This window comes from Schistocerca gregaria, chromosome 3 (assembly GCF_023897955.1).
Source record: "Schistocerca gregaria isolate iqSchGreg1 chromosome 3, iqSchGreg1.2, whole genome shotgun sequence".
In the NCBI taxonomy this organism is placed as follows: Eukaryota; Metazoa; Arthropoda; class Insecta; order Orthoptera; family Acrididae; genus Schistocerca; species Schistocerca gregaria.
In genome coordinates this window covers 326,579,239-326,606,862 of record NC_064922.1, presented here as the reverse complement: position 1 = coordinate 326,606,862, position 27,624 = coordinate 326,579,239, and the positions used below count along the sequence as shown (strand labels likewise).

The following is a 27,624-nucleotide window of genomic DNA, read 5'->3' as shown; positions in this document are numbered from 1 at the left end:
CGCAGAGTTGTCAGTGCTAACTGACAAACAACGCTGCGTGAAATAACCGCAGAAATCAATGTGGGACATACGATGAGCGTATCCGTTAGGAGAATGCGACGCAATTTGGCGTTGGTGTGCTATGGTAGTTTACAACCGACGCGAGTGACTTTTCTAACAGCAACACATCGCCGGCAGTGCATCTCCTGTTCTCGTGACCGTATTAGTTGGACCCTAGACGATTGGAAAACCGTGGCCTGGTCAGATAATTCCCGATTACAGTTGGTAAGAGCTGATGGTAGGGTTCGAGAGTGGCACAGATCCCACGAAGCTGTGTACCCATGTTGTCAACACGGCACTCTGCGAGCTGGTGGTGGCTCCATAATGGTGAGGGCCGTGTTTATCTGGAATGGACTGAGCCCTCACGTTCAATTGAGCGATCATTGACAGGAAACGGTTCTGTTCGGCTACTTGGAGAGAATTTGCAGTCATTCATGGACTTCTTTTCCCCAAACAAAGATGGAACTTTTCTGAATGAAAATGCGCCATGTCACGGGACATAATTGTTCGCGACTGGTTTGAAGAACATTTTGGACCATTCGAGCGAATGATCTGGCCCTCAAGATCGCCCAACATGTATTCTATCGAACATTTATGAGACGTAATCGAGAGGTCAGTTGGTACAAAAAATACTGCACCGGCAACACCTTCGCAGTTATGGTCGGTTCGGGCATGGATGTGTGTGATGTCCTTAGGTTGGTTAGGTTTAAGTAGTTCTAAGTCTATGGGACTAATGACCTCAAATCGTAAGTCCCATAGTGCTCAGAGGCATTTGAACCATTTGTGTTGAGTCCATGCCAAGTCGAGATGCCGCACTACGCCGAACCAAACGAGGTCTGGCATGATTTTAGGATGTATTCCATGAATTTTGTCACCTCAGCGAAAATCCTATTCTACAGCCCCCCCATTACTATTCAGAACAGTGGAAATCGTCTTAAAACACTGCTGCCCTCTTGCCAGCATTTAAAAAAAGTCAAAGTGTGACACCTCAGCATTGGTACACCACAAGCAGTGTCCTTCCGCCAGAGGAGGTACGTATTTGTTAGTGGACAGTGGCTTATTTTCATTCATTTTAAAGCCACTTCTTACTTTCTGTGTGACTGTAGGGTAGAGAACTTCTGGCTGTGAAAGGAGTCATTACGAAAACTGTGAAACATGTCGGCATTGTTGCTGCACAATTGGGTCCATTCAGCTCTTTTGTCTTCTGAATCAGACATTTATCAGGAGGAATACTGAAAACGTAAAAATCTTTATGCGGTGATTGCAATGACTGCAGTGGTTTCAGAAGTACCGCAGTGAAAATAATTCACCTTTTGGTAACCCACTCCGTCCCCCCTCCCCCCTCCCCCCCCTCCCCCCTCCCAACTCTCCGCCCCGACTTTCACCACCCACACATAAATATTTTCAGAAAAAGATAATAGATAAGCGAGGAAGGTTATAGTTTAACGTCTCGCCAACAACGAGCTTAATAGAGACGGAGCGCTAATTCATGGGAATGTATAATACGGTCGGGTGGGTATTTGAACACGGCTCCTCTCAATAAGAAATCCAATGTCCCCAGAGTATTTAAAAACAATTTACATTTTCAGTGGGTATTAGTTGTGCATTGAAACTAAACAGACCGTAGACAAAGAGTCTTTTGCCTGTCCGTAAACACAGTATTGGTAGTCAACTCTGAAGGTATCTAACGAGTTCTACAAATCACATCAGCAATTAGCGCGAAAAAATTACCCCGATAAAAGTAACAGACTCTCTGAAAAGGAGAAACTTGTTGTCACTGGTCAGCAGTAATGATACTTCTCAGGAGAGACCACTGGGGAACGTCACAAAAACAATCAAACCGTAAATGGGGACCCAGCATCCGGAATTTCCGGAACCTACTCACTGAGAACACTTTCCTGCAATTTCTCAGTCAGGTCCCACGGAAACCACGAGGCTTGTACGGACGAGGTTTCTGTCACTGCATTTCACGAGTTACCGTGAAGGTAGCTTAAGTGTTACCTCTATAGTACATCTCTGCTATCAAAGTACAGCCGTTACGCACAGGCGTGAGCGTGGAAGTCTATAGAATTGTAGGATGACTGTCATGTAGATGATTTCAAGGGGCTCAAAGGCGTGGATATCAGCGCCATTGTGGGATATGAATGTATACGTTCACTGAGACGAACAAAGTCTTTCCTCGTAAGCAACCTTCTTCGGATAATGGCCTGTGGGCACACATGACAGACAGCTATGAAAGACACTTTGACAAACATACCACTGAAATCAGTAGCTTATCACAAAATACACTGACGGAAATGGGAAGTGTCACACCATGAAGCACCTGTCGGACAATTTTTAAACTATTCTACAACCTACTGCACATAATTGATATTAAACTATTAAATTTTCATTCAGTTCGTAGCTAATACTTATAATTAACATCAGTATGTAGTAACACCCCCCACTGATACGAACACACTCTTGTATTTGTCGTGGCATGCAAGCGAACAGCCGATGAATGTCATCCTGAGGAATTTCTTGCCATGCCTGAAACGCATGCCGTGTCAGCTTATGAAGATGCTGGCCTGTGACTGGAGCGAATGTAAACTTCTTATCATTCCAGCACATACATGCTTTATGAGCGACAAAATAAAAGATGTGGAGGTTAGTCAAGGATCCGTAAATTACTTAAGTTGTTTGTTGCCTGAACTGCTGGCTGAGGTCTTGCATTATCCTGCTGGAATATGCCGTTTGGTACCCTGATCAAGAAGTATATGACAGTAGGGTTTATCATTTTTGCCGCATACTGGCGTGCATTCAGCCTCCCTCCAACAATCATCATACCGTTTTGTCATAGCTCCGCATACCGTATTACGGGAGCTGGGGAGTTTCTGTCTCGAGGATCACTGTCTCCATGTCAGACTCAGACAGTATCCCTGAAGAGCCTTCGAAATTTTGCCGGAAGAGTTCCTGTTCACCCTGTTCAGATGTTACGTAAGCCCCACAAGCATGAGCACATGTTTATGTACTAGTTTAGGACTAGATTATAAGGTAATCACACTTTTGTCCCAGTATCAACTTTACCCTCTACCCCATAATATACTTATCGCTACTTTTTGGTGAAAACAAATGACGGAGAACTATTTTTTTACAGAAATCATATTCATGGATGAAATGATGAATTTTTATAATGAGCTAATCGCTGTAGATGCGCTTTGTCTAGTTCTGCGTTCTTAAACGTTTGTGGTTTCAAAACCATTCTCACTTCAATTATTGAGGCGTACTCAGGTCACGTATTTTTGCATGGAATCTTGGGTAGCATTGCATACCTTCGGTTACAGACAAGGGCGCTATATTTCCTTCAGAATTCCAGAACTATGTAATAAACTTTGAGTTATAGCTGTTAAAAGGGGGAAAAAGTCCATCGGATTTCAACCGGGTGACCTTGGAGGCCAAGGCATTAAGCTTTCACGACCTATTCATCTCTACGGATGCTTTGCATTCTGACCATGAAATATTGGTGCTAATTAATGCCATTCGCAAGAACATATGGACGCTCATTGGAAAGCTTTTTTCGCCCAGAAATATTTGCCCATTGTTCGCTTGAAGGGAAAAGTCCGTCAGCAGTTTGAGGACAGCTATATAAAATTACAAAATCAAAAAAGTCTGTTCATGCTAAGAGGAATGTAAGGCAGGATTGTAACTTAATATAATTGTTGTTTAATTTGTGTCTTAATGAAGTAATGACAGAAGTGTAAAAAAATTCGAGAATATAAATAGAAACTAAATATACCTGACGATATAGGCCTTCGCGGGGGAAGTACGGAAGAATATTATCAACTGAAGAGAAAAACGTGTTTAGAACATAATTTTGTTGAGAATAGAAAATTTAGGAGTACTGAAACTGAAAATAGTCAGTTTCTATAACTAAGAGTGGAGAACACACGGCAGAAGAGGAGAAATAATTCTGATATTTAGAAAAGAAAATAGTGTAGACTGGCTGAAGTAAATGGGTACATCAGGAGCAGATGAGCGGAACCAATAAAGGTTTCTTCAACGTCAACAAACTTTGACATAATGGAGTGGAAGACGTTTCTGGAACTGGACGTCAGGAGATAAACATTATACTGAAGTTAAAAGCGTACGATGAGAAAAGTGGTGGGGAGCAGACGAGACTCAAAACTTTTTAAAGGGGAACTACACAAGTCTGTTAACAGTTGAATGCACAGAAAAACACGGAACTCGAAAAATTAGAAAGAGCCGGTGGGGAAATACTTTTATGGAAATTGTGCAGGAGGGCAGAATTGGTAGCTTAATATGACATTTGCTACAGTAGACGTAAACAATTTTTTTTGGACCGGTACCTTCAATTGATCAATGGAAGGCAATCAGTCCTCTCTCCTGCTCTTTACAATCATTTACAAATATCATATATTTTCAGGTAAGTCGTAGTGGCTCAAAACTTTTACTCAATGCTTACTCTAATTTCTATAATCCAATTAAACTGAAATTTGCTATGTATGTCTGAGATTGATATTTAAATATTATACGTTCATACAACATTAATTTACGAGGGTGGCTCCAAAATGGTGTACAAACTGTGCTACTGCCTATCAGATATACTGAAAGTCGATATATGAGTTTCCAGAAATGCAGATAACAAGTTTCTCAAGATCTAAATGAAATTATAGTTTTCCTAAAATAATGAATTACATGTTTGCGTTTTAAGGTTGTTTCTTATTCTTTTCTAAACTACTGGTAAGTGCATTAGGTGCAAACAGCTTTTTTGCGAATGTACACTGAGGTGAATAAGAGTCATGTGATACCTCCTAATATATTGTCAGACCTCCTGTTGCTGGGCGTAGTGCAGAAACTCGTCGTGGCATGGACTCCACAAATCGTTGGAAGCCCCTGTAGAAGTATTGAGGAATGTTGCCTCTATAGCCATCCACAATCGCGAAAGTGTTGCCGGTGCAGGATTTTGTGCAATAACTGATCTCTCGATTATGCCCAAAAAATGCGCGATGGGATTCATGTCGGGCGATCTGGGTGGCTAAGCCTTTCGCTAGAATTATCCAGAATGTTCTTCAAATCACTCGCGAACATTTGTGGACCGATGACATGACCCATTGTCATCCACAAAACTTCCATCTTTGTTTGGGAAAATGAAGACCATGAATGGCTACAAATGTTCTCCAAGTAGCCGAACATGTCCATTTCCAGTCAAGGACCAGTTTATTTGGACCAGAGGATCCAAGCATTGCTTGTGAACCCACCTACCTCATTATGGAGCCAATACAAGCTTTTCCGCGATCAAAGTCTGTTAATTCCCATCATGTGGCCATAATGAGGTCGGAAACCTTTTTATATGAATCACCTCAATGCGGACCATTATTTCAGCTAACAGTAAATAAGTCTTTAAACATTTTGTGGAGCTTTGGCGCCCCCTAGCTAAAATTTTGGGTGTATTAACAAGCTTCGATTGGGTGAAATTCATCCATCTACAATAAATCTGTATATATATATATTCAAATTCTGAAGGTGGCAGGGGTAAAATACAGGGAGCAAAAGGTTGTTTACAATTTGTATAGAAACCAGATGGTAGTTATAAGAGTCGAGGGACATGAAAGGGAAGCAGTGGTTGGGAAGGGAGTGCGGCAGGGTTGTAGCCTCTCCCCGATGTTATTCAATCTGTATATTGAGCAAGCAGTAAAGAAAACGAAAGAAAAGTTCGGAGTAGGTATTAAAATCCATGGAGAAGAAATAAATACTTTGAGGTTCGCCGATGACATTGTAATTCTGTCAGGGACAGCAAAGGACTTGGAAGAGTAGTTGAACGGTATGGATAGTGCCTTGAAAGAAGGATATAAGATGAACATCAACAAAAGCAAAACGAGGATAATGGAATGTAGTCGAATTAAGTCGGTTGATGCTGAGGGAATTAGATTAGGAAATGAGAAACCAAAAGTAGTAAAGGAGTTTTGCTATTTGGGGAGCAAAATAACTGATCATGGTCAAAGTAGAGAGGATATAAAATGTAGACTGGCAATGGCAAGGAAAGCGTTTCTGAAGAAGAGAAATTTGTTAACATCGAGTATAGACTTAAGTGTCAGGAAGTCGTTTCGGAAAGTATTTGTATGGAGTGTAACCATGTATGGAAGTGAAACATGGACGATATATAGTTTGGACAAGAAGAGAATAGAAGCTTTTGAAATGTGGTGCTACAGAAGAATGCTGAAGATTAGATGGGTAGATCACATCACTAATGAGGAGGTATTGAATAGGATTGGAGAGAAGAGAAATTTGTGGCACAACTTGACTAGAAGAAGGGATCGGTTGGTAGGATATGTTCTGAGGCATTAAGGGATCACCAATTTAGTATTGGAGGGCAGCGAGGAGGGTAAAAATCATAGAGGGAGACCAAGAGATGAATACAGTAAGCAGATTCAGAAGGATGTAGGTTGCAGTAGTTACTGGAAGATGAAGAAGCTTGCACAGGATAGAGTAGCATGGAGAGCTGCATCTCTTTTTATTACGTAATTTTGCGTATATAAAACAATACGTGTAATATATAACGGGAGGACATGGTTAACAAAAATTTCAAAATGTATCTTTCCGATTTTCTCCAAATTTTTACACGTCATTATAAGACACGCTTAAACACCTATAGACTATGTACTTCTTAATGGATGAGTATACAGGATGTTTCACAATTCGTGTTACACACTTCTAGAGACTGTAGAGAGGAGTTGGTAGACCAAGATTTACATAGGAAACGTCTTCTGTAGCGTCGGCTACAGAGCGTCAAATTGATAGGTGCCGGTGCCTGCAAATGTATTTATATATACAGGATGAGTCCGACGTTGCATGCTTTTTAGTATGATGGAGAAGGATAATTGTATCAATTTGAGGTAAGGGTCCCTGTGCCGCAAACGAACGAGTCGAAACTAATAAGCGAAAACCGTTCTGATACTTCTGACGGAGGAATACGCGTACTGGCACTATTGTTGCTAAGACTGCAGGCTGGACACCTTTCAGAGGTGGTAGTATGGAAGAAAAAAAGAAAACACGTCCAGTAAACGTGGACTGTAAAATGCATGCCTTGAGAGATACGAGCGCTTGTTCAATAGAGGAGATGTGTTTCACAGTAGCAAAGATAAACAAGTGCTCACAGCTCCACAAGAATGTGTTTTAGAGCCCATGTTTATTCGGCATTTTTCCTTGTTTTCGTCCAGACTATCATTTCTGACAGTTGCCTGCTCAACAATCTTAGCAATTCAATTTCATGTATTCCAGTGTCAGAGATATCAGAACGATTTTCACTTATAACTTTCGACTCGTTCATTTCCGGTATAGGGAACTCTACCTCAAATTGATGCATTTGTTCTTATTCACCTCCCTAGAAAGTCTGTAACATTGTAAGGGAATCACCTCGTATATACACATGCATTTAAAAGCACCGGCGCTTTAACTTCGACGCTCTGTAGCTTCGTTGAATGACTTTGGATTTCTATGTAAAACTAGAGGTGCTAAGTCCCCTCTACAACCTCTAGAAGCGTGTAAAATGAACTGTGAAATATAAAAGATATTGGTTTATGAATCGAATATTACTACAGAATATGAATTTGGAATAACAATAAACAAGGTTCAGGATCAGTGAGAAGGGGAAGAAGATATGGAGAGAGGGGTGGGAGGAAATAGAAAACGAGGAGGAGGAGGTTGGTTGGTTGGTTTGGGGAAGGAGACCAGACAGCGTGGTCATCGGTCTCATCGGATTAGGGAAGGATGGGGAAGGAAGTCGGCCGCGCCCTTTCAGAGGAACCATCCCGGCATTTGCCTGGAGTGATTTAGGGAAATCACGGTGAACCTAAATCAGGATGGCCGGACGCGGGATTCAACCGTCGTCCTCCCGAATGCGAGTCCAGTGTCGAACCACTGCGCCACCTAGCTCGGTCGAGGAGGAGGAGACGAACAGAGAGAGATAGGAGGAGACGAAGAGAGAGGGGAAGGAGAAGATGTACAGAAAGAGGGGAGGGGAGGCGGTGGACAGAGAGAGGGGGAGGGGAGGCGGTGGACAGAGAGAGGGGGATGGAGGAGGAGATAGACGAAGGAAGGCGGAGGGAAAAATGGACAGAGGTAAGGAAGGGAAGGACATTAGGACGTATATCCAAACTCCTTATGTATTCGAAACGTGTGCTTTCTCTTTTCTTTCTTTTCCATTTAAGCAGACTGAGCCGCAGCAAAGCGTGGCCAGATACACCTAGGGCACTTTTCCACACGACGGTAGGGCTTTAATAGACGACAGATTAACTGACTGATTTTATCAGTGACGAATCACAATTTGTGATGACTTTGCCAGACATTCTCAAGAGGACTGCTAATGTGTGTTTCTGCGGAATCGTCGTTCCAATTTTGTCTGCGAGAAGAGAATTCGCCCAAACCGCGAGATGTGTACCAACGTATCCAGTAAGGGCGCTGATTGAATATACAGTGTTTTTATAAATGAATATCGGGGTTTTAAGGCTTTATAATATTTATCACATTATTACATATCATTGATATATAAAATGAAAGAGCAACTCAAACAGTTGTGTTTGTCACCATTGCACATGCGCAGCGTGCAATGGTTTCGCCGCAATCGGCTAGAACTTCACTGTACCCAAGCGCTGGATAGGCCGCAACGGTCCTAATGACAGGGCTTGATTTGCTTGGCCTCCACGTTCACCCGACCTAACGACATGCGACTTTTTCCTTTGGGGCTTCATCAACGATCGTGTGTACGTGCCTCCGCTACCACAGACCTCCCTGAATTAAGAAATCGTATTGAAGCAGCTGTTAATACTATCACTGAAGACACACGTATCAATGTTTGGGAAGAACTCGGCTATAGACTTCATGTGTGCCGTATGACAAATGGTGCTCACATTGAACATTTATAAGGTTCTTGGTAAAACTGTTTGAGCTGCTCTTTCATTTGACATATCATTTATAACTGTAAGTTTAACATAATAAATACTGTAAAGCGTTAAAACCTTGATATTCATTTATAAACACCCTGTACTCTTGAGAGCCCTCGAACCAGCATCATCAGCATGGGGAAGGTATTGGCGCTGTTGGAGAAATCATCCTGCTATTCACGTGACAAGCTTTAGAGAGATCGCGGAATATCTAAACTAAGCTAGCTGAAACTTGAAACCTCTTTCTCCGAATGGCACAGTAGCTCTGCCTCACATGACAATGACATCATATCTCCATTATGAACATAGCTCCTATCTCACATGTTGAATGAATTGTCACCGATACTAGAAGTTTCGACATTATAAACAATATTGTTTCGTGAGTTTCTAACTACACACTATATACTTTCTTCTGTTGGTTCATGTAGATAAGCGGACCAAGGACCTCTGGCAATTTTTTCATGAAAGATATCAACGGCAGAAATTTATTTTTAGTAGTGGTCAGTTCTTTATAAGCATGGGATAATCGTTTAGGGTTGGCAACCTTTGTAAATTTCGCCGCTAATGTACGGATTCCTGCAAGTTTGTCGTTCCGTATTTGAAGTTTGCTGTCTTCTCTTTAGCGGCTGCTCTTACGCTGAGCCGGAATGTCCGCCAGCGGGAATTTCGTAACATCGCCTCCAGCAGATCTTTTTCTCCTTTTAGTTTATCTTTCGTCGCTCTATAATGCACTGGTATAACTACCAATCGCTTCTGTTTGTTTCTTTAAAGAAGTCGGTCAAATGGGGTCTCACAACAGGAAACCGAATTCCTACAAACAAAGACTGGGTGCCAGGATAACACCCTTTTGTTTTCTACCACAATTTAAGCATACTAATAGCAAAGGATCGTTTTAGCCTGGTCTAGTCTCGTAAAGTTAGACACGTTTTCATTATTTCAGTTGACTAAGTGCTATCTTAGTAGTTAAACTGTTTCGTTTACGTTCCTCCTAAGCCCTGGGATTACACCGTGACCCGTAATCTGACTTTAGCATCTGGCAACGCGCTGTGTGTGTGAGAAGTGCCGAACTGAACAGTTGTCTGGCGTTCACTTGTTACAGAATTTAAAGTAATAGCACCTGTAATCGGATGGTACCTAGTAGATCTCTACGGTACTCGATCCAACCATGAGGTTGATCACTACGTTATTTTATGTCTTTGTTATTTCTTGCTATTGATTCTTGAAACACCACGACTGTTTGCTGTGTCGAATGACCTACTTCTTCTTCTTCTTCTTCTCATAATTATTATTACAGTTGTTGTTGTTGTTGTTGTTGTCGATGTTGCTGGTTGGTTCAAATGGCTCTGAGCACTATTGGACTTAACATCTGAGGTCATCAGTCCCCTAGAACTTAGAACTACTTAAACCTAACAAACCTAAGGAAATCACACACATTCATGCCAGAGGCAGAATTCAAACCTGCGACCGTAGTGGTTGCGCGGTTCCAGACTGTAGCGCCTAGAACCGCTCGGCCACCCTGGCCGGCCGTTGCTGCTGCTCGAATTTCCTATTTTAATTGATAGTCTTCTATCTGCACAGAGTTCTCGTTACCCACTGCAATGCAATTTCAGTATTCCCAATATATTTTTGTGATGCCTGTCGAGGAAAGTGCAAAAGGAAACATAGGAAATGTGTTGTTTACGAGAGCAGAAATACACGTGTGATACCCGTTTGTAAAAAGAACGCTCATACACTTACTTATTACTATCACAAAACACGTCTTTGAACTAAATCATTCTATAGTTCAGCTAAATGGAAGAATGGAGAAGCGGTGGATCCATGGAAACAAGGCTGATCGGGGTTTTAGGTAGAAGATTGTTATTTTGATCAACGAATTACGGTCACGAGCTAAGAACTTGAGTATTAGTTGCCCAATTTCATCATCCGTTTGTAAGGATTTATTCCACTATTGCAATCCTTTACCTCTTGAATTAGAATGTTGCAAATTGTGATATTTTGATATTTTGTTTAACGTGATTTTTGTTAAATTAATTACAAGCTCACTGTAATAATCCTATTGATTCTACAATAGTAGTTGTGATTATGTGAAAATTCAAACATAACGCTCCAAATTACTAGCCTTAAAGCCCAGAGAATGTTAATAGTTTTTCTACAGTTAAGTCATTCGGTTTTTTAATAGGTTATCGTTTGTACTGGTCGTTAGCTTAAACGGCAATGTGCCTTGAAGTACGAAATTGTTGCCTTCCTAACGTATATGACACTTAAAATGTCTGTGATAAAGTTACTTTGGGTAACATCGTTAGTTGAAGTTATATTAGAAAAAAAAATTAGCAATTTCAAGGCTCATGGAAATATCAAGCCACTTTACTTGCCTTGCAGTCGAAGGAGAAGTCAGCATTCTTCTGTCTTCAGTTGAAACATTCCTTCGTGGACAAACGTCGTCGAAGTCCCTAAACAATAAATAAGATGATGTTACTAAATCTGCTTCAGTACCTGTAACAAAATGGTTATTAAAGACCCAGTTCATCGTGCTCTTATACGTCGTTGCTGAAATAAATATTAACCAATTTATATTTATGATAATCCCATATAGCTTCAATTGATAATGTTAAATGTCGAAGATATCGAAAAATAGAAATGATATCAGTACCGTAATGAATTTAGAGTCAGACAGGAACATTTTATTGGTATAGTTACTACACAGATTAATATTCTTTTCACTGTAAAGCCTCACAGTTAATTTATGAAGAAATGCGCTAAGAGACACTGTTTTCTCTGACTGTACAATGTAATTTACTGATAACACACAGTGCCATCCAGATTCGAGTTATTTTTAATTTCCGATCATCAGGATCAGTGTGAGACAAAGGTGTACAGTAACCAATTAGGTATTGCAAAGACTCTTGCAGCTTTGCATGCTTCACATGATAACGAAAATGACACAGTTTCTAAGTGTCTGTAGTGAACTACCAGCCGCATATCAGCTGTAAGCACACACTCCCTATCGTATGCGATTTTTATTTGTAAGCAGCATTATTCCTTACCTCGAACGACCTTGAAATCCGTCACACTACATTGTAGTTATTGTGGCCTTCATTCCGAAGATTAGTTTGATGCAGCTCCCCAGGCTAGTTAACCATTAGCAAGTCTCATTGTCTCAACTTCTGAAATCTACTCCCACTTGAACATGCTTACTGTATTCAAGCCTTCCTCTCCCTCTACTTCTCTGCCGCTCAAAATTCCCTCCATAATCAACGTAACTATTCATTGTTACCTCAAGATGTGTCCTCTCAATAAATCCCATATTTTATTCAAATTGTACCATAAATTTCATTTCTCCTCGATTCAGTTCAGTACGTCTCCATCTACCCACCCAGTCATCAGCATTTTTTCCTCAAAAGATTCCATTCTCTTTTTGTCTGGAATGCTTGGTGTCCACATTTCGCTTCTATATAAGGCTACACTTCAAATGCTTTCAGAAAGGATTCCTAACATTGAAATTTTTTTATTCAGTGTTATCATATTTCTGTTTTTCAGAAAAGCTGTTGCTGGTGTACAGCTTATGTCGTCTCTTTTCTGTCACCTTTATTTTGCTTCCCAAATGGCGAAACTCATCATCTGCTCTTAGTGTCGCTGTCCCTAACCTAAATTTCTCATCGTCACCTGAATGAATGGGGTTGCACTCATTACCCTTCTTTTATTTTTAGTAATGTCCCTCACGTAACCTCTTTTCAAGACACTATCCATTCCGTTCAACAGCTCCTCGAAGTCTTTTGCCGTCTCTGGTGGAATTGCAATCTTGTCGTCAAAACTCGAAGTTTTTATTTCTTCTCCTCGAACTTTAATCTCTTTCAGCATTTCTGTATGTGTAATTCATTACTCCAGTTTAGCAACGTCTGTCGATTTCGGTTTCTGCGTGCCACCCGGGGCGTAGAGTCCACTGTCAAAGCTAAGCAATGTTTTTATGACAGAGGTCGCCGTCTGCTATCCTTCTTTTTAACACTGAAGAGAATGGCCACACAGCCGAATCACTGGCTCATTCAGTGCTGAACAACAACCGTCGCCTGTCCATATTACGCAGGACATCCTCTAATCGGCACACAGTAAACATCATGAGCGTAGTAACACCGTTGCTGAACACTCCAAGCGTGGGGACATGAGGCCTCCAATGATGAGTTGCGCTACACGTTGGTACGCGCCGACGCAGAGTGTGAGGACGTTGAATACCAATTGAGGTGGTGTATCGCGTTTGCCAACATGACACCTTTCGGGATAATGATGGAGCTGATGGATAACACGGAATGGAACAGTGACCCTGATTCGTCTATCATTGTGTGCGCCGGCGGAAGAATCAGGAACTCAGTGTCTGATCACGCGCATCATTTTATTTCCTTACAGCACCTCCGCACTGTTGCATAATGATTTGAGAAACACCCTACGAACATTAGGATACTTCTGTGAAATCAAGGTCACTTCACCGCAGTCGTATGGAGCATATACCTATATTACTAACCGACTAACCCCGTTGATGGTTCATGATACATGGTTCATGGTCCTAGTTGCAGATGGCCTATCTGACGATTTTCGGAGGCAACATAAATTTTGGAAGGAGAATCAGCATTGGTCGTATTTTTTTGTTTTATTATCCACAAAATCGATTTTGCTGGAACCAGTACTGATTCTCCTTCCAATTCTGTCCACTATTTGGTCGTGGTGCACAGAACACTCCATGGAGTCGCCAATCAAACATAAATTTTATTTTCAAAATTTTATATAACTATTGACCGAATCTTCTCAGTAAGAAGTATCCAACAAACTTTAAACGTAATATAAAACCCTCATGAAACTTTTTCTAGCTGACCCTCTCACAAAATGATGAAATAAAAGAGGGTAATCACTTAGTAAGATCTACTGTTCTTGTAGTACAATTTTAGCATCAGCCATGACATTTAATTTATTATTTCTTTACTGCTAACTCTATACTGCAATACGTTTTGTAGACAATATCCAAGCATACCTGCAAAATTATGCAATGGTACGACACATATTTCGGGAGATATGATGTAAATATTGTGATGCATGAAATAGACGTTTTTTCTTAATTTAGCAAAGTAAAACTTCTGCACCAGGCATTCTAATTTCTTAGTTATTTACTGCTGGAACTATTCGCAACACACTTTGCAGAGAGTATCTACGTAAACCACTGATAGTACCTGGAAGATTTTCTCTCCGACATGCTTAACCTAAAATAATTAATACATTAACTCATTTGTAATTAGAAATCTGATGCTGTTTTATACGTTGGAGTTACATTCTTTAAGGACTCTGGGTTTGCTGGTTGGCTCTAAAGAGAGAATTTTTCTAGCTTTGGACACACGTCTGTCGAGCATCCGTTAACTGTGTATTTTCCTGCGTTTAGCTGTACGTTATTTCGACGACCGACTCTGACGTCTTGTTCATGAGGTGTGAGCTGAGTACCGTGAGCACTCGATGCTCCGACTCAAATCAGATTCTGAAGCTTGTTAGTGTCGCACCGGTACCTATAGCTTAGACTTCTGGTGTCCAGTGCGTCCTTGACGCTCATTCGCTGTTCATTCGTTTCTCACAGCCCGCGCCGTTACTCATTACTCTGATGGACGAAGTCATCTTCGAGATGTCAATAGATCGAGTGCCAGACCCCAAGATTAGCTTAAATCGAAAACTGCGTACGTCCACGTGTATTAGGTTTTCAGACATCTTTATTTCGATGGACTACTTCATGTCGCTGTCCCAGAAACTTGGAATTTTCACCACAATACTGGTATCGTCCTACTCCAGTTCATGATTAAACGAGAGGTAGTGGTCAGCAGCAGGTGATTTCCTTGGTTGTTGTTGTCAAGTGTCTGACAGATGTTTCTTGCATCTCTCTGAACATTCTTGAGAAGGAATTGGTGATACGAAATGGTCACTAACAAAATCGATACAGTTGATAATGCCTGCGTGGCAGAAAGCAAGATTCGATCGCTTGATCAATAAAAAAAGCCAAGACAGGAAGGACGGAGTCATACAGTAATTAATCTCACTGAGAGAGGCGTGGACGAGAATAACGGGGCTATCCCACGACTCGTCACCGTCATCAGCATGACAGGATCTGCTATGTGCTTTTCTCTGCCTCGTGATGACTGGGTGTTGTGTGATGTCCTTCGGTTAGTTAGGTTTAAGTAGTTCTAAGTTCTAGGGAACTGATGACCATAGATATTAATTCCCATAGTGCTCAGAGCCTTTTGGTATGCGCTACTTGACAGATCTCTCTAATTTATTGCTCGTGAGTTTGTACTGCGTTCTTTTTTCTGTTTCTGAAAACTGTTTACGACTTATTTTAAGATATACTGTAGTTTTCTTTATAATGTCACATTATTTGAGATGGAAAATATTTGTATTATAAGTAGACCAAGGCACGCGAGACAAGGTCACAATAACCGTTAAGATTCTTTGGCGTTTTTTGTGTTCTCCTTCACACATTCCGATTATACACACAAGATGCCGAATAGGGTCAGCTCTTATGCTAATACAGATATTTTCTGTCGTAACCGTGCGTCATTAATGGTGATAACTCTCACAGCATGAGGTAGGTTCTTCCGTTATTAAGACTGCACTTCAGTATGCTTGAAGAAGTTTTATAAGGAACCATTAAGTCTTCACATCAACCATTAGTGTTTGGCATAGCAATCACACGTATTCAATAACTTTCCAGCACATATTAAATATCTACATATTAAATGTCTTGTAGGTAATGTGGTGTAATTAAAGACTGAATTAAGGTACTTTCTGTTAGACAACTCGTTTTGCTTCACCGAGGACTACCTTCTCAGGATCTCTTAAAGTCGCAAATTATTTTATTATCAACATTAGACCAGTAATACAATAATATTTCATAACGAAAAATTCATTTTCTTCCACTGAACTTAGATAAAATTTCCACTGTTGACTTCTTCCCGATATCCCAAAGCCCTTCCTTCACGGACTCCACGGAATAAACCAATGTACGGAGGTTAAAAAAATATGACAGGAGGACCGTTGAGACATTAAATTGCAATTGACGATGGTCTATTTCAAAGCCGTTAAAAAAATAGCAACAGGCGGGTGACATTTGTATTGCAAATAGAAACGAATATATAAAAACTGTAAATTGAAGAAATAATTTCCGCAATTAGGTGCATGTTCTGTTTTTTCTCAGATCCGCTATGGCATGTAAGAGAAACAGCATTATTTCGTCATAGATCTTAGTTTTTGATACTTATACATTTTTCGCTATAGTGTGATTCTCTGAAAACATATCGATTCATTCTTGAAAACATAAGTGAACATTGGTACATCATGCCAATATAAATTGTTTCCACTTGCTACATCGTGCACATGCTACTATACGGGGAATTTTGTCTCCATGGAGCAAAGTCCTTAATTTCGATGCTGCTGTTCGGTCTTTTTCTCCATTGACAGTGAACAGCTTCAGTTTATTTCAACATCAACAAGAAAAGTAACTGAATTTGCAATATCAAGCTGATTTGTCACAACATCGTCTTAAAGTAGGATCTACATTTATTTTATTACCAAACCTCGAACAGCAAAAACCTTGCAGTAGTTGAAAGCTGTGTGTTAAAAAGCTGTTGGGAAATGTGACTGAAGCCTAAGATGTTGAGAAGTAGCTCTAAGTTTCTTTGTGAGTACATCATCACCGTTACAGCATTTGCTATTGCCTTTTAACTCAACCAACGGGCTTTGTACCTGAAACACGCCCGTTGGGAAGATCTCTGTAGTACACTTGGTGACGTCAGAGGCTTCCCGGCCACGTTAAGAGCAAAGTACAATTTGGCGATGGCACACACTTAATTCTGCTACGCTGCTTTGAGAGGGCTGACCATTGCCTCTGTGGCTGCAGCCTTCTGGGCCCTGAATGTGCTAAATTGCACGGACCATTTCGCGCATGCCATGATCTCTATTCTTCTGTAATACGATTAGAGCGAAATAATAATATCGCCAGTTGCAACCTTTTGATGTTAGATTCAATATAATGAAATCACTATCCTGGTAGCCACCTTATGGTAGCCACGTGGACCTAAGAATTAACTTGGATAGGTCTACTTGGGCCTGTAGCGCTGTTTAATACGCGATGGTATCAGAATACTTGTTATGTGGACTCAGACTTTCATTCTACACACTCAGTTATCTGGACTGGCGTGTTCTAATAATGGCTTCACGCTGAGGTCTTAAAGCAATGTAGGTTAACAGACAGCCAGTTTTCTTGCGCCACGCATGAGTTCAGGAAATTGTCACATTCCTGTCCTGAGATGGTAAACAAATTTCATGTGGAAGTCTTCCCCCGAATATGTGATTTACTAGCTAAGTTTTTGTATTCGATGCTTGACTACATGTGACGGACAAGCTTGTCCAAAGAGGCATGCACTTAAAATGATAATACATCTCTTTAAGCACGTGCTTCCAAAATACGTCTCCTGCTATTCAGCCTGAGAACATTGGTGGAGCCCTATCATATTTTCGCAAATACTGTTTAAAGATACGTAAGTGTTATTTATTAACTTGCGTAAAAATATTCAGGTTTGTCTCACAGTTACTGTATTATGAACGGGAAAGCCGACTGTGCAACGTTCTACTACTTTGAGTTGCTTAGTTCTATTTTTAACCCTGTTATTATACAGCGCATCCAGCACTACCAATTAGCACAGTAAAGTAATTTCTATGGCGCTCAATCAGTGAATGAGCCAGAGGAATGACTGTAGTTAGAGCGCAGTCACTCTATTAGCCGTGGCGCTAGGAGGGGATTTGTGGCTAGCCCACAGCCCCAACCGGGGAAGATCCCGGGTACTGAATTTGACAACAGACTGAGACGAGCTGGACCTGTCTGGGGCGGACTGGGCCAAGGATAGATATCCGCTCCTACCCAGAACTGAACCCTGGATCTACATCTACATCTACATACATACTCCGCAAGCCACCATACTATGCGTGGCGGAGGGTACCCTGTACCACTACTAATCATTTCCTTTCCTGTTCCACTCGATAATAGGGCGAGGGAAAATGACCATCTATATGCCTCTGCACGAGCCCTAATTTCTGTTATCTTACATTTGTGATCCTTACGCGAAAAGTATGTTGGCGGCTGTAGAAGGGTAGACAGCTTCAGATGTCGGTCTTCTACATTTTCTCAAAGTGTTCCACGAAAAGAACGTCGCCTTCCCTCCAGGGATTCATATTCAAGCTCCCGGAATATCTCCGGAACACTCGCGTGTTGTTCGAAACTACCGGTAACAATTCTAGCAGCCCGCTTCTGAATTTCTTCGATGTCTTCCTTTAATCCGACCTGGAACGGATCCAAAACACTCGAGCAGTACTCAAGAATGGGTCGCACTAGCGTCCTATATGCGGTCTCCTCCACTGATGAACCACACTTTTCCAAAATACTTCCAATAAAGCGGAGTCCACCATTCGCCTTCCCTACCACAATCCTCTCATGCTCGTTGTATTTCGTATCTTTTTGCAACGCTGCGTCAGATATTTAAACGAAGTGACTGTGTGAAAGAGGATACAACTAATGGTGCCTCCGAACATTATCGGTTTGTTCTTCCTACTCATCACCACTAATTTATAGTTTTCTACACTCACCACACCCACTAGAAACGTCGCCTAAGCCACCTTGTATCCTACTACAGTCACTCAACTTCGAAACCTTCCCGTACACCACAGCATCATCAACAAACAGCTGCAGATTGCTGCCCACGTTGTTGCGAGATATTGTACATCACAGATGATGTTGTACATCATAGATGTACACTGAAGAGCCAAATAAAGTGGTACACCTGCCCAATATCGTGTAGGGCCCCTGTGAGAATGCACAAGTACCGAAACACGACGTGACATGGACTCGAGTAATGTCTGAAGTAGTGCTTGAGGGAACTGACGCCAGGAATCCTGCAGGGCTGTCTATAAATCCGTAAGAGTACGACGGGATGGATATCTCTTCTGAACAGCACGTTACAAGGCATCGCAAATATGCTCAATGCTCTTCATGTCTGGAGTTTGGTGCCCAGCGGAAATGTTTAAACTCAGAATAGTGATCCTGGAGCCAGTCTGTAGCAATTCTGGATGTGTGGGGTGTCGCATTGTCTTGCTGCAATAGCCCAAATCCGTCGGAAAGCACAAAGGACATGAATGGATGCAGGGTTCGAATGGTTAAAATGGCGCTGTGCACTATGGGACTTAACGTCTGAGGTCATCAGTCCCCTACTACTTAGAACTACTTAAACCTAACTAACCTAAGGACATCACACACATCCATGCCCGAGGCAGGATTCGAACCTGCGACCGTAGCGGTCCCGCGGTTCCAGACTGAAGCGCCTAGAACCGTTCGTCCACACCGGCCGGCTGGATGCAGGGGATCAGACAGGATGCTTACGTACGCGTCACGTGTCAGAGTCGCATCTAGACGTATCAGCGGTCCCATATCACTCCAGCTTCTCACGCCCCAACCATTACAGAGTTTCTACCAGCTTGAACAGTTCCCTGATGACATGCAGGGTCCATGGATTCATGAGGTTGTCTCCACACCCATGCACGTATTTCCGCTCGATACAATTTGAAACGAGACTCGTCCGATCAGGCAACATGTTTCTAATACTTTCTGGCAGATTAAAGCTGTGTGCCGGACTGAGACTCGAACTCGGGACCTTTGCCTTTTGCGGGCAAGTGCTCTACCAACTGAGCTACCCAAGCACGACTCACGTCCCGTCCTCAAAGCTTTACTTCTGCCAGTACCTCGTCTCCTACCTTCCAAACTTAACAGAAACTCTCCTGCGAACCTGGAAGTTCGAGTCTCTGCCAGGAAGTTTCATATCAGCGTACACTCCGCTGCAGAGTGAAATCTCATTCTGGAAACATGTTTCTAGTCGTCAACAGTCCAATGTCGATGTTGACGGATCCAGGGGAGGCGTAAAGCTTTGTTAGTCTTACACTCATCAAGGGTATACGAGTGGCCCTTCGTCTCCGAAAGCCCATCTCGATGATGTTTCGCTGAATGGTTCGCACGCTGACTCTCGTTGATGGCCCAGCACTGAAATCTGCAGCAATTTGCGGAAGGGTTGCACTTCTGTCACGCTGAACGATTCTCTTCAGTCGTCGTTGGTCCCGTTCGTGCAGGATCTTTTTCCGGCTGCATCGATGTCGGAGATTTGATATTTTACCGGATTGAAGACACTCACGGTAAATTCGTGAAATGGTCGTACGCGAAAACCCCTTTTCATCGCAACCTAGTAGATGTTGTGTCCCGTAGCTCGTGCGCCGACTGCAATACCACGTTCAAACTCACTTAAATCTTGATAACTTGCCATTGTAGCAGCAGTAACCGATCTAACGTGCGCCAGACACTTGTTGTCTTGTATAGGTGCTGCCGACCGCAGCGCCGTATACTACCTGTTTATGTATCTCTGTATCTTAATACGCATGCCTACACCACTTTCTTTAGCGCTTCGGTGTATACAGAAAATAACAGCAGTCTTATCACAATATCTCAAAGGCCGGTCGGTGTGGCCGAGCGGTTCTTGGCCCTGAACGGTTGGTTCTGAGACACTTATCATTGTGCTCTGTCGTCATATCTGCCACAAATCGCTACAGGACGGCCACTTCTCAGACCCCCATGTTGTGCGATGAGGCGTTCATATCCAACAACTTGTCGCGTATTCGTCGTTTCACTGTCCTTACCCACTTTCCATAGATACTCACAATAGCAGCACAGCCCACGATCTTTGTCGTTTCCGAGATGCTCCTTCCCAACCAAGGGGCATAAGAATCTCTTATTTGTCAAAGTCGCTTATGTTAGTCGATTTCCCTACTTGCAGCCCGTATCACCGCTAGAATGATTTCTTTCGTCTCTTCTTCGCTAGAGTACCACGCTTTCTTCAGTATGGAACCGCGTGACCGCTACGGTCGCAGGTTCGAATCCTTCCTCGGCCATGGATGTGTGTGATGTCCTTAGGTTAGTTAGGTTTAAGTAGTTGTAAGTTCTAGGGGACTGATGACGTCAGATGTTAAGTCCCATGGTGCTTAGAACCACTTGAACCAATATCTCAAAGGCCAGAGTCTGCTAGACTACCTGCTACACCACCACGACCACTCATTAGTATAGAAATTGGTTTAAAATGTAACTGTTAAAAGATATTGTTTATGATGGATGCGAAAAATACAGTGAGGAACTATCACCGCTTAGTCTATCGTGGAAATGAACCCCGTGGCACTGCTGTCTCCCCGATGACGTTATAGGACGTCGGCCAATGGCAGCCTATTAGTCGCGAATGGCCTACCTGTTAACTTTCTGTCTTCCTTCGGTTCTTGACCCCTTAGTCGAGCGATAATAGGAGAAACAGCTCTCGTCGTAACGGCTGAGAGGTGTACATCAGCCATAGCTAATAGATGGTGGGTCGTACACGGCCCATAATCTCGGGTGTCAAAGGGCCAGGAGTTGTCGCAGGTGTGGCGCGCGCCCGCCGTGGAGGCGTTGCCGTAACTGGGGGCGGTCTGGGCGGCTAGACGAACGAGGCCCCGAGAGCCGTGACAGAGCACAGGGAATCCCACACACGTGTCGCCGCTGTCGCGTGGGGGCCGGGAGGCCACGTGTGTCCACAGCGCTGCCGCCGACAGACGACTCCGCCTCGTGTAAGCACAGCCCGGAACGTCAGGACCACGGGCCGTCACGGCGCAGAGCGCCCAAAACTCTGCTCAGACGCGGTCTCCATCTCCTGGCTCAGGGTACCTCTCCATCCGATACAAAGACGTCTTCCTAATCTCGTTTTCAAAAAATCTGAGCTCGAAGCAAGGACGAGATTCAAAGATGCGATATATTGTGAAAAGGGTGTTGATATTTGTTTGCTATCAACTTTCCTTATAACTTGGATAGACGGCGGTAGGAATGCAAACGATACATTGATGTTTTGGTAACATCGAGGTTCCATACATAGAAGTAGAGGATAACGTCGATGTTTTGAATGGCGATACATCGCCGATAATTCGACTACAAAAGTCAAAAAATATCGACGTCGTTCAACAATGGATCATGCAATTCAATCGTGGACGTTCGGCTTCCGACGCGTCGAGATTCTAAATTTTCCAGTACACCTTCTAAAGGTGTGGTGTGCGTACTGTAAGACCTTCGGTACACACACCATCAGATTATTTGACTTGCCGCTCTAACGAAGTAGGCGAGTGTCAGCAATATGTCTCGTGGTCTTATCGTGGCGTGTTTATCTTCTTCCGTTAAGTCAGACGATAGAAATGCCACTTGCACGCTTAGAGTAGCAGATTGACGGCGACCAAGTTTAAAAAGAACTTGATTAATTTTTAAACACACATTCATTAAAATAATAAAAAGGCATATTACGTAACTTGATTCTGGATGCTGTTTATAATGGACAATCTGAAGTTCCTTTGGTCTTGGTAAGTTAATCTTATTCTCACATATCTCTGATATTTGACAAAGTGTCTGTTCATTTATCTTCATGGCTATGTACAGGAATATGGTAATCTTATTAGGAGCAGACTGAAACTTGACTATAGACTGCTACAGACTGGTGCAGACAAATGCAGACTGACTAATCGGAGGTCTGTACACTCGTTATAACACCTCGCGCGTTCAGGTATCACTGCGCGAGTGTGATCCGCGAGGAGAAAAGGTCTTACGTTAGCAGCAATCTCATCGGCTGCGTTACATATTAATACACGGATCGGCAGAAGCAGAATTTGGTCCGTCTTTATGGCACCTCATCTCGTAGTGCGGAGACGGACGAGCGCTGTGCTCTGTTGTGCTTAGCGGGGTGCGCTCTAGAGGGAAAGTTGTGTAGGCGCTGACTACGCGGAACTATGTAAACAACAAAAGGTATCAGCATTAACGTCTCTTTGTACAGAAACCAGATGGAAGTTGTAAGAGTCGAAGGGCAGGAAAGGAAGCAATGATTGAGAAGGGAGTCATATAGGGTTGTAGCTTATCCCCGATGTTATTCAACCTGCTTATTGAGCAGGCAGCCAAGGAAACAAAGGAAAAGTTTGGAATGGGAATTAGTCCATGTAGAAGAAATAAAAACTTTGAGATTTACCGATGACGTTGTATAAGATAATTCAAAGTAGTAGATTAGTTTTGCTCTTTGCGCAGCAAAATAACTGATGATGGCCAAAGCAGACACGATGTAAAATATAAACTAGCGATGGCAAGAAAAGCGTTTCTGGACAGGAGAAATTTGTTAACATCGAATGTGTATTTAAGTGTCTGGAAGACTTTTCTGAAAGTATTTGTGTGGAATTAAGCTATGAATGGAAGTGTAACGTGGACGATAAATAGTTTAGACAAGAAGAGAATAGAAGCTTATGAAATGTGGTGCTGCAGAAGAATGCTGAAGATTAGATGGATAGACCACGTAACTAATGAGGAGGTACTGAATAGAATTGAGGGGAAGAGAAATTTGTGGCGCAACTTGACTAGAAGAGGGGATCCGTTGGTAGGAAACAGTCTGAGGCATCAAGGGTTCACCAATTTAGTACTGGAGGGTAAAAATCGTAGAGGGAGACCAAGAGATCAATACAGTAAGATTCATGAAGAGATCAAGAGGCTTGCAAAGGATAGAGCAGCATGGAGAGATGCATCAAACCAGTCTTTGGACCTTAGACTTCAACAACGATATTTCAAATAAATGGTGTAAAGTGTTTGAGATATTGACAAATTGCCCAAGATAACATTGTCATTTATCAAAGAAATGTAACCTGATCCGAAGAAAGTATTATGTAATGTTCCTTGTCGGTTCAGCACTGTTTTTCATAAAATGGTTATAAAATGATGATTCATGATTCTGTCAGCTCTCTCTCTTTCTTTGACGCTTCAGCTTGATACATGGAATTGTTTTGTAAGTATGAATTGTTTTATTTAAAAAATAACAGCATAAAAGAAGTCCTATTGTAATTCAATCTTTCTGAGCTTCCTGAGTCTCCCTTTGCATTAAAGTCATTGTGATAAATAGTCTTGGCCTTAGTAATTGTATTAGCTGAGGCTTGGTTGGAAGTGCGGATGATCGGTTGGCTTTTCCCACCGATCGTAACTTCAGTGTCCGCAAATGAAAACTTTTTTGTTCATTATTAACATGCGAAGTCCGATACTTCTACATAGCTTTAGTGGATGAATTTCTATGCGTGTTTCAACGCTGTTTCAAGGCAACCACGTAGCGCAGATGCTGTTCAGTAACTTTGGCTTGAATCGAACTCTGATAAATAGTAGAAGCAAAAGTATTCAAAATTTAAGTATCAGGAAATGCACTATCAAAGAAAGTTGCATTTAAGTAACAGAGTATTATTTTAACTTCAATGATTTGAAAGGTAAAGATCCTACAAAACAACAATTTCAGTTTTAACCAATTTCAGTACTATAGCTTCTTCCCCCGGAGAATTACTTGAAAGTAGTTCGAGATATTTTTGCTTTTCACCCATGTGAGCTACGTAATAGATAGAGAAAAGTTGTATCGGTAACATGTATTAGGTTCTTGGTGAACAAGTGTCGCTGTTTGTTTTACATCTTCATTGTGAGTATGCTGTGGACAATCCCGGCTTCCAAAATGGCAACCAGTGTTCATAAGGATGCATGCATAAGTTCTTAGCTTGACGAACATGAAAATGTGAGGACTGTGATAGGGAAGGCGGATAGTCGACTTCGGTTTATGAGGGGAATTTAGGAAAAGTGTCGTTCCTCTGTTAAGGAGACCGCACACAGGACGCTAGTTTGACCTGCACGTGAGTACTACGCGAGCGTTTGGGACCCGCACAGAGTCGGATTAAAGGATGACATCGATGAAAGTTAGAGGCAGGTTGCTAGATTTGTTACCGGTAGCTTCGAACAAGACGCAAGTGTTTGGAGATGCTTTGTGAACTCGAATGGGAATTCCTGGAGGGAACGCGACTTTCTTTTCCAGGAACACTGTTGAGAAAATTTAGAGAACCGGCTTTTCAAGCTCAAGCTGAGTGTAGAACGATACCACTGCCACCAGTATGCGTTCTGCGTAAGGGCCAAGGAGACAAGATACGACAAATTAGGACTCTTACGGAGGCACGAAGATAGTCGCTGTTCCCTCGCTCTGTCTGTGAGTGGAATAGAAAAGAAAGCTGCTAGCAGTGCCACATTGAACCTTCCGCCATGCACCGTCTGGTGGTCTGCGTAGTACGTATGTAGATATAGAACATACTGACGCATCCTACTGCATCTGGTCTTTTAAATAAACCAGTTTTAATTCCATAGACGATATCTACTTGTAACAGCCGGTGAAACAGCGATGAACATCCCTGCAATTTGGCAGCTCTGCGGGACGAAAATTAACGAGTGGCTTCAGCTGCATACGGCATACCTGAAGACTGCGAACTCTATTCCTCGCCGAATCGAGGTGATTATTAAGGCTAGAGACGGCATTACACGGTATTGCCGTGCTGTCTTCTGGGGGCGCCAAATTTTTTTATTACCTGTACTGATAACCAGCCATGCTGTTCATAAACTACACCGCTCTGCAAAATTTAAGGACGAGATAGATAAAGTAATATAATATAGCAGTAACTAGGAGGAAATGAATGAAGTGCGGGAGCATGTTGCCATAAGTACCCAGTCGTGCACAGGAAGCTGTACGCCACATGGCATGACAGAACCAAAGGCTCTACTGTAAGAGGGCGAGGGTTTGGTCGACAGTCAACGACAGCAGCACACAACCGCTACGTTGTGTAATAGGCAAGAAGGGATCCAGTCAAACAGCGGGTGCAACTGCAGCCACATGTAACAGGACTGCAAGGCACGCAGTTGTAAACTCCCCAGTGGCACGACAACTGCGTTGGGGTGGTCTCTTTGCCCAACGACCAGTATCTTGTGTTCCGTTGACTCCCGCACATAGCCGGCACCGTTTGCGATGGTGCCAAGATCGTAGCGACTAGACCAACGAGGAATAGGGTCAATTACTCTTCTCGCGTGAGAACGGATTTATTCTGTTTAGTGATTTTGGATACACCCTCATATGTTGAGAGGTAGGAACACCGTAATGCACCCAGAAATATTGTCGAACATGGTCGTATTGGTGGTCCAGCCTTATGATTTGGGAAGGTATAATATTGCAAGGGCGTATTGACATCCAAATATTTCAACACGGAACACTCAGTTTTCGACGTTATTGTAGCACTGAACTCCTTACCCGTGTGCGACGTTTCAGGGTTCCATTCGGCCCTGACTTCACTTTTACGGATGACAGTGCGCGACAGAATCGAACAGCACAGGACGTTCAAATGGCTCTGACCATTATAGGACTTAACATCTGAGGTGATCAGTCCCCTAGAACTTAGAACTACCCAAACCTAACTAACCTAAGGTCATCACACACATCCATGCCCGAGGCAGGATTCGAACCTGCGACAGTAGCTGTCCCGCGGTTCTAGACTGAAGCGCCTAGAACCGCTCGGCCATAACGGCCGACTCAGCACAAGTGGAGGAGCTCTTTCAGCGAGAGGATACTCGGAGAATGGATTGGCCTGCCCGTTCTAATGACTTAAATCATGAAGCGCGTGTGGGATGAGTTGCGGAGATGCATCGCAGGACGTCCACATGCACCAACGACCATCCAAAAGTTGTCAACCGCCCTGTTAGACAAACGAAACTCTTCCACAAGAACTCTTTACCAATGTTGTGGCCAGCATGGGAATATGTTGCAGAGCAGGCATTGCCATCCGTTGCGATCACACACCTTATGAAAATCCACGTCCCGCCTTTTGTAATGTCCAGGAGACTATGATAAATCGCGGTGACTTCCAGGTAAATTCTATCTTTGAATAAGGGTGCGATTACTGTTCCTGTCACTGGGTATTTCTTTCAGTTACCTTCTGTACTATACTATACTGTAGCAGTCCTATAAATGGTCCAAGTTTCACCGATGTGTGTTACGTCTCAGTGATACAGTAGGCGTCATTAAGTTTTGCATATCGATGCATTAAGTACACTTGATTCGAACAAGGCAAAAGACCTTTACAGAATTCTACACTGAGGAGCCAAATAAACTGGGACACCTGCCTAATATCGTGTAGGGCACCCGCGAGCACGCACGAGTGCCGTAACACGAGTTGAGTAATGTCTGAAGTAGGGCTGGAGCGAACTAACATCACGAATCCTGAAGGGCTGTTCATAAATCCGTAAGAGTACGACGGGGTGGAGATCTCTTCTGAACAGAACGTTGCAAGGCATCCCAAATATGCTCAATAATGTTCATGTCTGGTGAGTTTGGTGGCCAGTGGAAGTGTTTAAACTTAGAAGTGTGTTCCTGGAGCCACTCTGTAGCATTTCTGGATATGTGGAGTGTCGCATTGTTCTGCCGGAATTGTCCAAGTCCGTCGGAATGCACAATGGACATTAATGGATGCAGGTGATTACACAGGATGAGTACGTACATGTCACCTGTCAGAGTCGTATCAGGGATCCCATATCACTCCAACTGCACACGCTACACACCATTACAGAGCCTCCACCAGCTTGAACAGTCCCCTGCTTACATGCAGTGCCCTTGGATTCATGAGATTGTCTCCATACCCGTACACGTCCATCCGC

At 42.7% G+C, this 27,624-nt stretch overlaps 1 protein-coding gene across 1 annotated transcript in view; it reads right to left on the bottom strand.

Moving 5' to 3' along the window:
• LOC126355358 (collagen alpha-1(XVIII) chain-like) overlaps nucleotides 1–27,624 on the bottom strand; it is a 586,377-nt gene that overhangs the window by 461,866 nt on the left and 96,887 nt on the right. The window contains exon 3 of the mRNA XM_050005652.1: nucleotides 11,351–11,428. Within this exon, the coding sequence (XP_049861609.1) occupies nucleotides 11,351–11,428 (78 nt within the window). The remainder of the gene's footprint in view (nucleotides 1–11,350; nucleotides 11,429–27,624) is intronic.